Genomic DNA, 13264 nt, shown 5'->3' on the forward strand with positions numbered 1-13264 from the left:
CACCATTTTTTAGAGAAGGAGCCAGCACTGCACAAGTGGACCTGAGAAATGGACCCTAGGCCCTGGTGAGTTAGTTAACATTTGTCATGAGAAAGAGGAGACTCTATGGGAACCAGAACCATTTCGGGAAAACTCCAAAATAGGAAAAGCAAACCAGAAAAAAAATGCCCATTTAATTTTAACCTTGACATCTTGGATTTAATCTTCCTATTGTCTGGGATCACTAAAAAGTGGATACATGATGAGGTCTAAATAATAAGTCTCAATTGTTTAAGTAAGAATTCTTAAAAAACTTACCTACACAGAGTAAGTGAATTACAGCCCAGAAATATCCATCTGGATCAAACTGTAACACAGGGTTTAAAAAAAAAAAAAAGGATGTAAGTACAGACAAACAGGATCCAGCGTGGCGATTTTAAATGCCAATACACAGCACCAGGCACGGTGCCAGACAGGACTCTGGGACCTTGGGCCAGCCCCTCCTTACTCCTTACCCAGCTGGCCTACGTGACACCTTCCTACCAGGGCTCTCTGCCGCCAGCATCTCTTTCCCCACCCCAAACACTCCCCAGCACTGCATCTTTAAAAGGCAGATCCAAGGGGCTTCCCTGGTGACTCAGTGATACAGAATCTGCCTGCTACTGCAGGAGACACGGGTTCAATGCCTGGTCTGGGAAGATCCCACATGCCACAGAGCAACTAAGCCCCTATGCCACAACTATTGAGCCTGTGCTTTAGAGCTCGAAAGCTGCAACTACTGAGAAGATGTGTCGAAACTACTGAAGCCCCCAAGCACCCTAAGCCGTGCTCAACAACAAGAGAAGCCACCATAATGAGAAGCCTGGCTCCAGCATCAGAAAGATCCGGGTTAAATTCTAAAATCTCCACTTACTTGTTAGCTGGTGACCTTTTGGGCCTCGCTATTCTTTAACTACAAAATGGAGACAATTTTGGTAGCAGACAATAGCTGCTACCCTTGTGGAATTATTGTTGAGATTAAATAAAATAAGGCACTAAAGCATTGGCCCAGAGCCTGGCACCCAGCAAGCTCAATATAATCGTCAGCTCTTCCTCCTCTGAGCCTCCAAGTCTTCCCAGGCGCCTGGCAGGATCCCACCCCGCCCCGGACAGAGCCTCCCCGGGTTATAATTATCTGTTCATCGTCTGCCCCCTCCCCTCTGCTCTGACTAGACTCCAGCTTCTGCCCGGACGACGGCAATTTCTCTTTGTGCCCCCAGAGCCTGGCTTGGTGCCTAACACTTGATGGGGATTTAATCAATGCTGGGGAAGGAAAGAAGGGAAAAAAGACCCAGGAATGAGATGACTCCTGGAGGTGGGGGTGGGTGGTCCTCAGTGCCTAAGAAAGAAAAACTCAGGAGAACAAAGTAAAAATCACTGTGTAAGATGAGGCCCTTGGGATGAGAAAGTGAAAATGTTAGTCGGTCAGTCATGTCCGACTCTTCAAGACCCCACGGACAACAGCTCATCAAGCTCCTCTGCCCATGGGATTTTTCCAGGCAAGAATACTGGAATGGGCTGCCATTGCCTCCTCCAGGGGATCTTTTCAACCAAAAGACTGAACCCATGTCTCCCGTGTCTCTTGCTTTGGTGGAAGATTCCTTACCCGCTGAGCCATTGGGAAGCCCCCTTGGGAGGAAAAGGGAAAATCAATTTTGCCTCGGTGTCTGGGTCATTTGGGCTAGCAGGTCCTCCTAGCTGGTACAGAGGGTGGAATGTCCCCATCACAGCACCCAGAGGTCTGAGCTCTGTGGGCCACCCTGCCACACACAGAGAGAAGGCAAAGACCTGAAGGGAGGTGCTGGCCTGGCCAATGGATCCCCTAGGCCCTGCCTGAAAGTTTGCTTTTACATGTCTCTGCACAGGCCAGGATCATACTGCTTCTCAAAGGAAGGACTCAGAAATTCTGCTCATCCAGGCAGGCTTCAGAGATACTTGAAGGCACAGTGAGTCCACCTGAACTTACCTGGGAGTCGTTAAAGGGCAGGCACCCAGCAGCGGCCAGGAGGAAGAGGGCACTGTGGAGAGGAGGTGAAAAACACAGCTTTACTGTCCAACATGAAGGGCTTCCCGGAGAGGGTGGAGGTGGAGCTTGCAAGAGGCAGAGATCCCGAGAGACCACACCCAGCTGCCCTGATCATCCTCTGAGCACCACATTATCTGTCTAGTTTTCAGCTGCGTGCTCTGCTGACACCAGACAGCTCCTTCTCTGGGGCTCAGTGAGCCATCTTCCCAGAGACAGGCATTTGCAGGATATGTATAAAACCACAGCTGGCTCACTCGAGAACAACAGTATATATAGGAACTTCCCTGGCGGTCCAGTGGCTAAGAGTCTGTGCTTCCAATGCAGGGAGCATGGGTTGGATGGCTGGTTGAGGAACTAAGATCCCACATGCCACATGTCGAGGCAAAAAAAAAAAAGTGTACATAAAAGGAGATTTTTTTTAAACTACCGATCCCAACAAATACACTAGTAGAAAACTGGCCAGTGAAAGTGTTAGTCACCCAGTGCTGTCCAACTCTTTGCAACTCCATGGACTACATACAGCCCACCAGGCTTCTCTGTCCAAGGGATTCTCCAGGCAAGCACACTGGAGTGGGTTGCCATGCCCTCCTCCAGGGGATCTTCCCAACCCAGGGATTGAACCCAGGTCTCCCACATTGCAGGCAGATTCTTTACCATCTGAACCACCAGGGAAGTGGAAAATGTGGCCAAGCAGACTACAGTTTTGCTGCTTACCAATAAGAAAACACCGTGGAAAGCACATTACAATCTTATCAACTTACTCAAATAATCAAACTTAACATCTCCAGTAGTGGGACAGATCAATATCATGTGCCTCCTGATATGATGTACTGAGAAGGGTACAGTGTCACTCATGTGGTAGTATGCACGACCTAGACTGAATCTCAGGGAAACGCTGAGACAAACCCAAATTCAGGGACAGTTCACAAAACAATGGGCTTGCACTATTCGAAAATCTGAAGGCGATGAAAGGCAATAAAAAGCCAAGGAACTGTTCCAGATTAAAGGTTATAGTAAAAAAAATAAAGATTAGGAAGAGACATGGCATCTTTGATGGAGGTGAATATTACAAAAGAAAATACCAGGATAATTGACCAAATTTGAACACCGACTCAATATTACATAACAGAATTATATGAAACATTAATTTTCTAAATGTACTCATTGCACTGTGGTTATACAAGAGATTATTATCTTCAGGAGACACACTTTGAAGTATTTAAGGGTAGAGTCATAATCCCTGCAACATATCCTCAAATGGTGCAGAAAAAATAAGAGTAAGAATAATTATATATACTCATATATTTTGTGTGATACATATATTGTTGTTTAGTCGCTAACTCGTGTCTGACTCTTTTATGACCCCGTGGACTGCAGTCTACCAAGCTCCTCTGTCCATGGAATTCTCCAGGCAAGAATACTGGAGTGGGTAGCCATTTCCTTTTCCAAGGTGTTTTCCTGACCCAGGGATTGAACCTGCGTCTCCTGCATTGGCTGAGGTGCTTTACTCCTGAGCCACCATGTGCATATATATATAGAGAGAGAGAGAGAGAAACAGAGAGAGAGAGAAAGAAAGCAAATACAAAAACTGTTATCAATGAGTGAAACTAAATAAAAGGTATATGGGAGTTCATTGTAATACTCCTGCAACTTTTCTACCAGTTTAAACTTTTTTCCCAAATAAGGGAATTCCTTGGTGGTCTGTGGTTAGGACTCTGACTGCTTTTACTGCCAAGGGCCCAGGTTCAATCCTTGGTCAGGAAACTAAGATCCTGCAAGCTGTTGGCACAGCCAAATAGTAATAATAATTAAAAATTTCAGTAGAAGAAAATCTCTTACACATACCAAAATATTTATGGATGTAATCCTACAGAGTCTGTGATTTGCTGAAATGAGGTGCTGGGTGCAGGCTTAAGTTGAAAACTGTTGAATCTCAGAGATGAGTCTATAGAAATTCATTTTAGTATTCTTTTAATTTTTATATATATATTGAGAAATAGCCATCATAAAGGCTTTTTTAAAAAAAATTCTTGCACAAAAAAGTAACATTACCAATCACAGATATTTTCAAATTTTTTCATTCATTAGAAAGTCGATTTGGAGTTATTTTTTGACTTAGAAATAAATGGTTTTTATGTGGTATTTGGGTATCCTATACCAAAATACCTTGCCCTCTATCTTATCCCAGTCATTCTCTCCTCCTAAAGGAAGGTAGCGGAAAACACAAAACCCACATGATCACATGCTCTTTCCCCCTCTTTCCATTTATGAGGCAACAACATATTTAGAATTAGGTCCCTTCTGACCACTGCATCAGGCAGCAAACCACAAAGGATCAAGGACATGAAGCATTTTCACCGTTAGGGGATTTTAGCATGGGACATCGCACACCCATATATATTCTATGCGTACTCAGTCGCTTCAGTCATGTCCAACTCTTTGCGATCCCATGGGCTGTTAACCCACCAGACTCCTCTGTCCATGGGATTCTCCAGGTAAAAATACTGGAATGGGTTGCCATGCTCTCCTCCAGGAGATTTCCCAACCCAGGGATTGAACCCGCATCTCCTGTGTCTCCTTGCATTGCAGGCGGATTCTTTACCCACTGCACCACCTGGGAAGCTATATATTCTGTACACGTATTGAATTCTGTATTACTTACATATATATGTAATACACGACAACAGGCTCTTCATAACTTAAGTACACTGGCAATAGTGATGCTAATCAGTTCTGTCCACACACCATTCCCCCGAGTCCTCAGTGGTGTCATGATGCACACGTGTACCCGACAGACTGGCCTGGCCAGCCCAGCCCGGAACAGGAGGACGGGCACGGGGGAAGCCTCGGAGCTGGGGCCTCAGGGCCTTGGGAAGGGCAGGATGACATGGCAGAGGTTCTCCACTCCAGCCCACCCACTCCTACAGTCTGGTCAACTTTCGAGGCACACACACAAATGGCCTCAAGAAGACTCCCTGGCACCTGACTGCAGAGCATCTCAGAGGCCAGGGTAAGGCGAGGGGAGGGAGGCTCACAGGGAGGCTTCCTGCGACTGCACGTGAACAGACAGGCTGCAGGTGGGGGGAGAGGAGGACCCTCACGGCTTCAGTATCTGCCTGCAGGGGACAGAAGGCTTTGGAGCGACAGTCCCCATCCTTTATGGCATGAGGGACCGGTTTCATGGAAGACAATTTTTCCATGGACCAGGGTAGGGGGATGGTTTCGGGACGATTCTAGCACATTGCAGTTACTGTGCGTTTTATTGCTATTATTATTACATCGGTCCCACCTCAGATCATCAGGCATTAGATCCTAGAGGTTGGGGACCCCTGCTTCCGATGCAAGACACTTCACCATCCACAGACAATGAGTGTTAGAGCCCTCAAACAGACAGGCCCTTGGGACTGAGGGGAGAAGGGGGTCAGCCAGGTGTGGGACAGCCCAGGTTCCCACCAAACTTGGCCTTGAGCAACACCTGATTCCACCAGGCATCCATGAATGGGTTTTAATGCCTCTTTTTAACACCTGCTAATCTCTTAAACAAGAGGATGAGTCCTGACTGGGGTTTTTTTTTTTTTTTCTTCTTCAAGTAGCAGCTTGTAATAAAGGCAAAAAAGGAGATTGGATAAAAGCCCAGAAATAGCTGAAACAAAAAGGCCCAAATCCATGCATCAAAGCATTTCTGCTGATTTTCTATCTACAGGACTGAGGACTGAACTTCGCAGCTACTGCTGAGGAGACAGGAAGTCATCAGAGAATGAGGCACTCAGATCAGAATTTGTACAACATGGGGCACAGGGATGGGTTGGGGGGGGCGGGTCACTGTTCATGTTTCAACTGGAGACACTGAGAAATGGAGGGGTGTGCAGCCTGTCCACGGCCATGGTGCCATGTGACCCAAGACCACGACTCAGATCCCTGGATGCACAGGTCAGTGCTTTTTCCACCGTGGGAATTCTTAAAAACTCAATAAACTGCAAACCTTATTTTTAAAACTTTAAGTCGTTTCCATTTTTCCATTTTCATTCTTCATCAGTATTGCGCAACTCAGCGAAATTCTGGGCATCGGTGGTTGAAACCTAGCACGGGTTGTTTTCCCCTTAGAAATAAAATATTTCAGAAAAAAAAAAAAGGAAGTAGATTTTTGAATAAGACATGAAATAGGGATATACGAGTGTTTGTAAGAAATTCCTCTGTCAACTCTCAAGTATGAATCATCAACAGACGGTTTCTCATCAGAGTTTAAAATCAGGTTAAATCTTCTATTTTAGAGGTTTGTGGACCTGGGTTTTTTTTTAAACTTACCTACAAATCTTTGGAGGAGAAGTTTTCTGTATGAAAATAAAAAGACAGCATTAATCTTTAAAAAAAATTTTTTTGTTCTTCTTAAAAGAAAATATTTAGATCAAGAGGCACATAAATTATGAATAAGTTTATTGGGGTCTTAACAAGTTGCCGCACTTCAGTATTTATTGAGGCTTTTTCTGCTTGGACCAAATGAAGGATGACTCAGAGGTCCAGAGGTGAGTCACTTCTGGATGAGTAGTTTTACCACTCTCACCATTAGAACTCTGTTTACCCACAAAAAAGCACAATGCTGCCGCGCCCAAGCCTTCAAATATCTCACGCACCATGAAAAGGAGACAGAAATCGATGTATCCTGTGCAGGAAAAGAAATCAGGCTCTGGTTCAACTTCTATTCCACTCTGTCTCTTTAAATTTTCCTTTCATTAATCCAGCTCTGACTCTGAGCAGCGCTATAAATTCTCTGGTATGATGTGTAAATTAGGAAACAGAAAAAAAGGAGCAGGGACATTTGATTCCACCCCTAGAGAGAAGGAAAAGAGGGCAGATTGGGGAAATCGGAACTTGGCGTTTAAAGCTCCCTGAAATGAAGAAACAAAGAAATTCTAACACAGACTCCACCTTTATTACTTCCTTTTTTATTACTTTAAGGGAATTAGGCCTTGGCACTTGGGAAGAAATCTCTAGCAGGGAGAAGCATAGATTTTTCTACATTTGATAAGGAAAATGGCTAGGCAAGAGTTTATTTCTGTACATTTCAAAAGGATTACTTTGCTAGTTGAGGACAAACTACAGTTTTGGGGTTTTTTCCTTCCTCCGGCTCAAAGTGTGAAGTATGACCATATTATTCAAAAGTGAAGCACGGCTTCCCTGGTGGCTCAGAGGTAAAGAATCCATCTGCCAGTGCAGGAGACAGGGGTTCAATCCCTGATCTGGGAAGATCCAACATACAGGGGAGGAACTAACGATTGAGTCTGTGCTTTAGGGCCCGGGAGCTGCAACTGCTGAAGCCCTCGAGTCCTAGTGTCTGTGCTTCCCAACAGGAGAAGGAACTGCAATGAGAAGTCCGTGCCCTGGAACTAGGGAGTCGCCCTCGCTCTCCACAACTAGAGAAAAGGTCGGAGCAAAGCAGACCCAGCACAGGTGAAATTAAATAAATAAATAATACTGTAACAGTGACGCACTTAAAAGGTACGAACTTCCACTTATTATAAAATGAGCAAGTGCTGACGATGTACAGCACAGTGCCTATAGTTAACAACCGTCTAGTGCCTATTTTGGAAGTTGTTAAGAGAGCAGATCTTAAAATTCTCATCACAAGGAAAAACAATGTTGTAACTATGCACGGTGACAGATGTTAACTAGAGTTACTGTGGTGATCGTTTCAAAATATACACATTGAATCATTATCCTGAACACCTGAAATGAATATAATTTTATCTTTCAAGTATATCTCAATTTTTTTTTTAAAGAAGGTAAAGCACTGGCAAGAGAATTTTGCGGCTTGCTGTGAAGGCTCTCCTAAGTCTTCACGTGTGACTACATCACCCGGTTGGTGCTGGTTTAATGAACGCGAGATGTCTGTGTACAGAGCAGTGGCTCCCGTCTTTAGCTCCTTTGTTCCCTCTCATCTTTGTGGAACCCGCCTCGGAGTCCAAAAGGCAAAGCGGACCTGGACTCCACTGCCCCCTCGTGGAGACTCGAATCCTTTCGGCCCCAGAAGGATGGCACGCAGACATGACCTGGCTCCCACCTGGATAACTGCCCCCAACTTGGGAAAGCGTGTCACTAACAGGTTCTGAGCTAAACATAGCCGACATCTCCAGAGTTTGGAGGAAGAGTAGGAATGAAGATGAGAATGAAAGGGATGCTCGGGACTTCTCTGGCAGTCCAACAGTTAAGACTCCGAGCTTCCAATGCAGGGGCGTGCACCCACGTGAATGCTCAGTGGCTCAGTCATGTCTTTAAGAGCAGAAATTATGTCTCTTGTTCATGACTGTAGACCCAGGGCCTGGCAGGGCAGCCACACACCCAGGGACATAGAAATATTCATAGAGTGAATGGGGCGGGGGTGTGAGAAGAGGTTTCCTCACAGATCAGAGGAGAGAAACATCAAGATATGGTCTAGGAAAACGGAGAAGTTTAGCTGTGGCTGAAATTTCTAAAGCCGGACAGATGGACGGGGCCCAGGTGGTGAAGGGCTTTACATGCCTCCAGGTAGGTTCTGGGCAGTCCTGAAGAGCTGTATGTGGGGGAACATGATCCGATCTGTGTGTCAGAAAGGTCCCTTGGAGTGTGTGCAGTGGCCTTGGGCACAGGAAGGCAGCCTCTCTTCCCGGCATGCCTATAAAAAGTGTGTTGCCTGAATGATCCACTAGCCTCTCTCGAGTTTAAGAGTTCCAAAATTTTGATGGAAGTCATTTGAAACAGGCAGATATTAGAAAAAAGAGGTACCAACCTAAAAGTACCACTGGGCATCCCTGGTGGCTCAGTAGTAAAAAATCTGCCTGTCAATGCAGGAGACAGGGATTCAATCCCTGATCCAGGAAGATCACGTGGAACAACCGAGCCCATGCTCCACAACTATTGATCCTGTGCTCTAGAGCCTGGGAGCCACAACTACTGAAGCCCTAGGGCCTGTGCCCTGCCACAGGAGAAGTCATCGCAATGAGAAGCCTGGGCACCGCAACTAGAGAAAAGCCTGCACAGAAACAAAGACCCACACAGCCAAAGATTAAATAAAATTATTAAAAAATAAAACTCCTGCTCATAATATTAAAAATCATAGCTCATGAGTACAAAGCACCTACTATGTGCCAGAAAGTGTTGGGAGCACCAAGCAGTTGATAGGGTCCTCCTGCAACTCTTGGGTGAGTGACATTTCTCTCCCCTTTGCACAGATGGAGGCCCAGAAGGTGAGGGAAGCTACCTGTTCCAGGTGGTGGAAGGCAGAGCTGGGGTGGGGAAGAAAAGTTTTCCCCGGGGTGGGCTAAAGCTCCCAGCACCTTATGGGAAGCTTGCCATCGATTTCCTCATGGTGCTGGGATGCGGTGGGGTAATGCCCATTCCCCCACCCCATCCCCCCAGGCCCACAGGGCTCTCTACCTCAGCCCCTTAAGCCCTGGTTCATCGCTGGCCTGGAGGTGAGTTCCGTTCAGATCCATAAGCATCCCCATGTATGCTGGGTGACCTGAAGGGATGTCGAAACCGTGGTCCTTGAAATTAATTAATGACCACCATCAGGCAGCCTTGACTGGAAACAGATGGCAGGAAAAAGGCAGGCACTAACCTGGGCCGTACATAAAAAGCATGTCTTTGAAATTTCAAGCAAGGGAAGTGAAACTAGCCTTTTGCGTAATCATTTACCTCTTTCCGAAAACACTTCTGGTGCCCACAGATGATAACTTCAGCTGCATTATGCAAAGTGAGAAACACAGGAATGGCCTGAAAGAAAACAAAGGAATAAGCATGAAAATATTTCTTTGATCTCATAATTACATAATTCTTGATGTCTGCTTCAAAATAAAAGATCTGTGGGAACTGCTGGCATTCACATAGCTACTCCTCTCCAGCAAAATCTCTTCTGCGTGGATCAGCACTCTTGTTGCTGGCTTGATACTCGGTAGGTGTAGAGACTCCCTTCCTATGGGTTTTCTCATCACTTATTAAGCACTTACTGTGTGTCGGGCACCATGCCAGGTGTAGGGGACACGTCCTGTGAACAGCTGCACACGTGACAGATAGGCTGTCTCTCTAGAGGTGAGAGCTCTGACCAGATGCACAGAAAGGCATAACCAACCCAGCGTGGGCAGAGCATGCCTTCTTGAGGAAATGAAGCGCAAAGTCTAAACAGGAACAGAATGATGAACTAGAATGAGCCCAGCAAAAAGAGACAAGGTGGGAGAGGGCTGGAGGCAGAGGAGCACACGAGAGTCCAGAGGATCAAGGCAGCCCACTTTCTTGGGGAACCGGGGGGAGTTGAGTGGGGTGGAAATAGTGTGGAAGGGGAAAGTAGGGGAGGGGAAGGTGAGGCGATAATCATATCAAGGAGTCAGGACCATCCCGAGGGCCAGAGGAGATGCTGAAGGGTTTAAAGCCCAAGTGACATGATTGCATCTGCATGTTTATAGGAACTTGGGCTGCTGGGTGCAGGAGAAGAGACAGAGATGATTACAGAAGTTTAGCAGTGTGGCAGATTGAAAATCGACCCTCAAAACTCTAGCCGCAGGACTTCTATGGTGGTCCAGTGGCTAAGACTCTGTGCTCCCAATGCAGGGCACCTGGGTTCAATTTCTGGTCAGAGAACCAGATCCCATGTGGCACAACTAAGGATCCTGCATACCGCAATGAAGACTGAGGAGGCTGTGCGCTGCCACTAAGACCCAGCACAGTTGCATACACACTAATACGTATCACTTCAGTTCAGTTCAGTTCAGTTGCTCAGTCGTGTCCGACTCTTTGTGACCCCATAAGTCACGGCACACCAGGCCTCCCTGTCCATCACCAACTCGCGGAGTTCACTCAGACTCACGAACTTGAGTCGGTGATGCCATCCAGCCATCTCATCCTCTGTCGTCCCCTTCTCCTCCTGCCCCCAATCCCTCCCAGTATCAGGGTCTTTTCCAATGAGTCAACTCTTCGCATGAGGTGGCCAAAGTATTGGAGTTTCAGCTTTAGCATCAGTCCTTCCAATGAACACCCAGGACTGATCTCCTTTAGAATGGACTGGTTGGATCTCCTTGCAGTCCAAGGGACTCCCAAGAGTCTTCTCCAACACCACATTTCAAAAGCATCAATTCTTCAGCGCTCAGCCTTCTTCACAGTCCAACTCTCACATCCATCCATGACCACTGGAAAAACCATAGCCTTGACTAGATGGACCTCTGTTGGCAAAGTAATATCTCTGCTTTTTAATATGCTATCTAGGTTGGTCATAACTTTCCTTCCATGGAGTAAGTGTCTTTTAATTTCATGCCTGCAATCAGCATCTGCAGTGATTCTGGAGCCCAGAAAAATAAAGTCACCTACTGTTTCCCCATCTATTTCCCATGAAGTGATGGGGCCAGATGCCATGATTTTAGTTTTCTGAATGTTGAGCTTTAAGCCAACTTTTTCACTCTCCTCTTTCACTTTCATCAAGAGGCTTTTGAGTTCCTCTTCACTTTCTGCCATAAGGGTGGTGTCATCTGCATATCTGAGATTATTGATATTTCTCCCGGCAATCTTGATTCCAGCTTGTGCTTCTTCCAGCCCAGCGTTTCTCATGATGTACTCTGCATGCAAGTTAAATAAGCAGGGTGACAATATACAGCCTTGACATACTCCTTTTCCTAACTGGAACCAGTCTGTTGTTCCATGTCCAGTTCTAACTTGCTTCCTGACCTGCATATAGGTTTCTCAAAAGGCAGGTCAGGTGGTCTGGGATTCCCATCTCTTGAAGAATTTTCCACAGTTTATTGTGATCCACACAGTCAAAGGCTTTGGCATAGTCAATAAAGCAGAAATAGATGTTTTTCTGGAACTCTCTTTCTTTTTTGATGATCCAGCCGATGTTGGCAATTTGATCTCTGGTTCTTCTGCCTTTTCTAAAACCAGCTTGAACATCTGGAATTTCACAGTTCACGTATTGCTGAAGCCTGGCTTGGAGACTTTTCAACATTACTTTACTAGAGTGTGAGATGAGTGCAATTGTGCAGTAGTTTGAGCATTCTTTGGCATTGCCTTTCTTCGGGATTGGAATGAAAACTGACCTTTTCCAGTCCTGTGGCCATGGCTGAGTTTTCCAAATTTGCTGGCATATTGAGCGCAGCACTTTCACAGCATCATCTTTCAGGACTTGAAATACCTCAACTGGAATTCCATCATCTCCACTAGCTTTGTTCGTAGTGATGCTTTCTAAGACCCACTTGACTTCACATTCCAGGATGTCTGGCTCTAGGTGAGTGATCACATCATCATGATTATCTGCGTCATGAAGCTCTTTTTTGTACAGTTCTTCTGTGTATTCTTGCCACCTCTGCTTAATATCTTCTGCTTCTGTTAGGTCCTTACCATTTCTGTCCTTTATCGAGCCCATCTTTGCATGAAATGTTCCTTTGGTATCTCTAATTTTCTTGAAGAGATCTCTAGTCTTTCCCATTCTGTTGTTTTCCTCTATTTCTTTGCATTGATCACTGAGGAAGGCTTTCTTATCTCTTCTTGCTATTCTTTGGAACTCTGCTTTCAGATGCTTAAATCTTTCCTTTTCTCCTTTGCTTTTTGCTTCTCTTCTTTTCACAGCTATTTGTAAGGCCTCCTCAGACAGCCATTTTGCTCTTTTGCATTTCTTTTCCATGGGGATGGTCTTGATCCCTGTCTCCTGTACAGTGTCACAAACTGCTGGGAGCCGGCATATTGCATATTGAGTGCATATTGCATATTGAGTGCAGCACTTTCCACAGCATCATCTTTCAGGATCTGGAATAGCTCAACTGGAATTCTATCACTGCCGGGAGCCAGAGTGAGGAACTCCGCCCATGACAAAGGTCATGAGGAAGGAGGCTCGGCATACACAAAGGCGGGATCGAGCCTCAGGAGTCCCCCTGGAAATTCTCGAGCATCTACCCCCAAAACCAGTCTGCCTACTTTCTGCTTTGTGCTTGCACCTACACCTCTGACTTTACGGGGGCTGTCCCCCACTACCTCTCTCTGAAAAAAGAGTTAGCTTACAGCTCCAGTTAGTAATTCCTGGGTGTGACAATGTTTAACCTACAAACTCCTTTGGAAATCCTCTAGCCTGCCTGAATAGGTTTTTCCGGCCACATGTGATTGTTCAGAGCCTCCCAACTGTGAGAGGCAGGAGATGTTCTAAACTGTCTAAACACAGATTCCTTTGAGTAGTTAAAAGATTGATTAGAAATTGTATTGGTGAAGGGT

General features: G+C 45.8%; 1 protein-coding gene across 13 annotated transcripts in view; it reads right to left on the reverse strand.

The window, feature by feature from the left end:
* Window positions 1-13264, reverse strand: part of TMEM241 (transmembrane protein 241) — a 123513-nt gene that overhangs the window by 61664 nt on the left and 48585 nt on the right. For all 13 annotated transcript variants that reach the window (XM_025273115.3, XM_025273114.3, XM_025273118.3 and 10 more), the window contains exons 6-9: window positions 9716-9793; window positions 6350-6375; window positions 1985-2036; window positions 298-346 (exon numbers count right to left, since the gene is read on the reverse strand). In XM_025273115.3, the coding sequence (XP_025128900.2) occupies window positions 298-346; window positions 1985-2036; window positions 6350-6375; window positions 9716-9793 (205 nt within the window). The remainder of the gene's footprint in view (window positions 1-297; window positions 347-1984; window positions 2037-6349; window positions 6376-9715; window positions 9794-13264) is intronic.

Source organism: Bubalus bubalis, chromosome 22, assembly GCF_019923935.1.
Source record: "Bubalus bubalis isolate 160015118507 breed Murrah chromosome 22, NDDB_SH_1, whole genome shotgun sequence".
Classification (NCBI taxonomy): domain Eukaryota; kingdom Metazoa; phylum Chordata; class Mammalia; order Artiodactyla; family Bovidae; genus Bubalus; species Bubalus bubalis.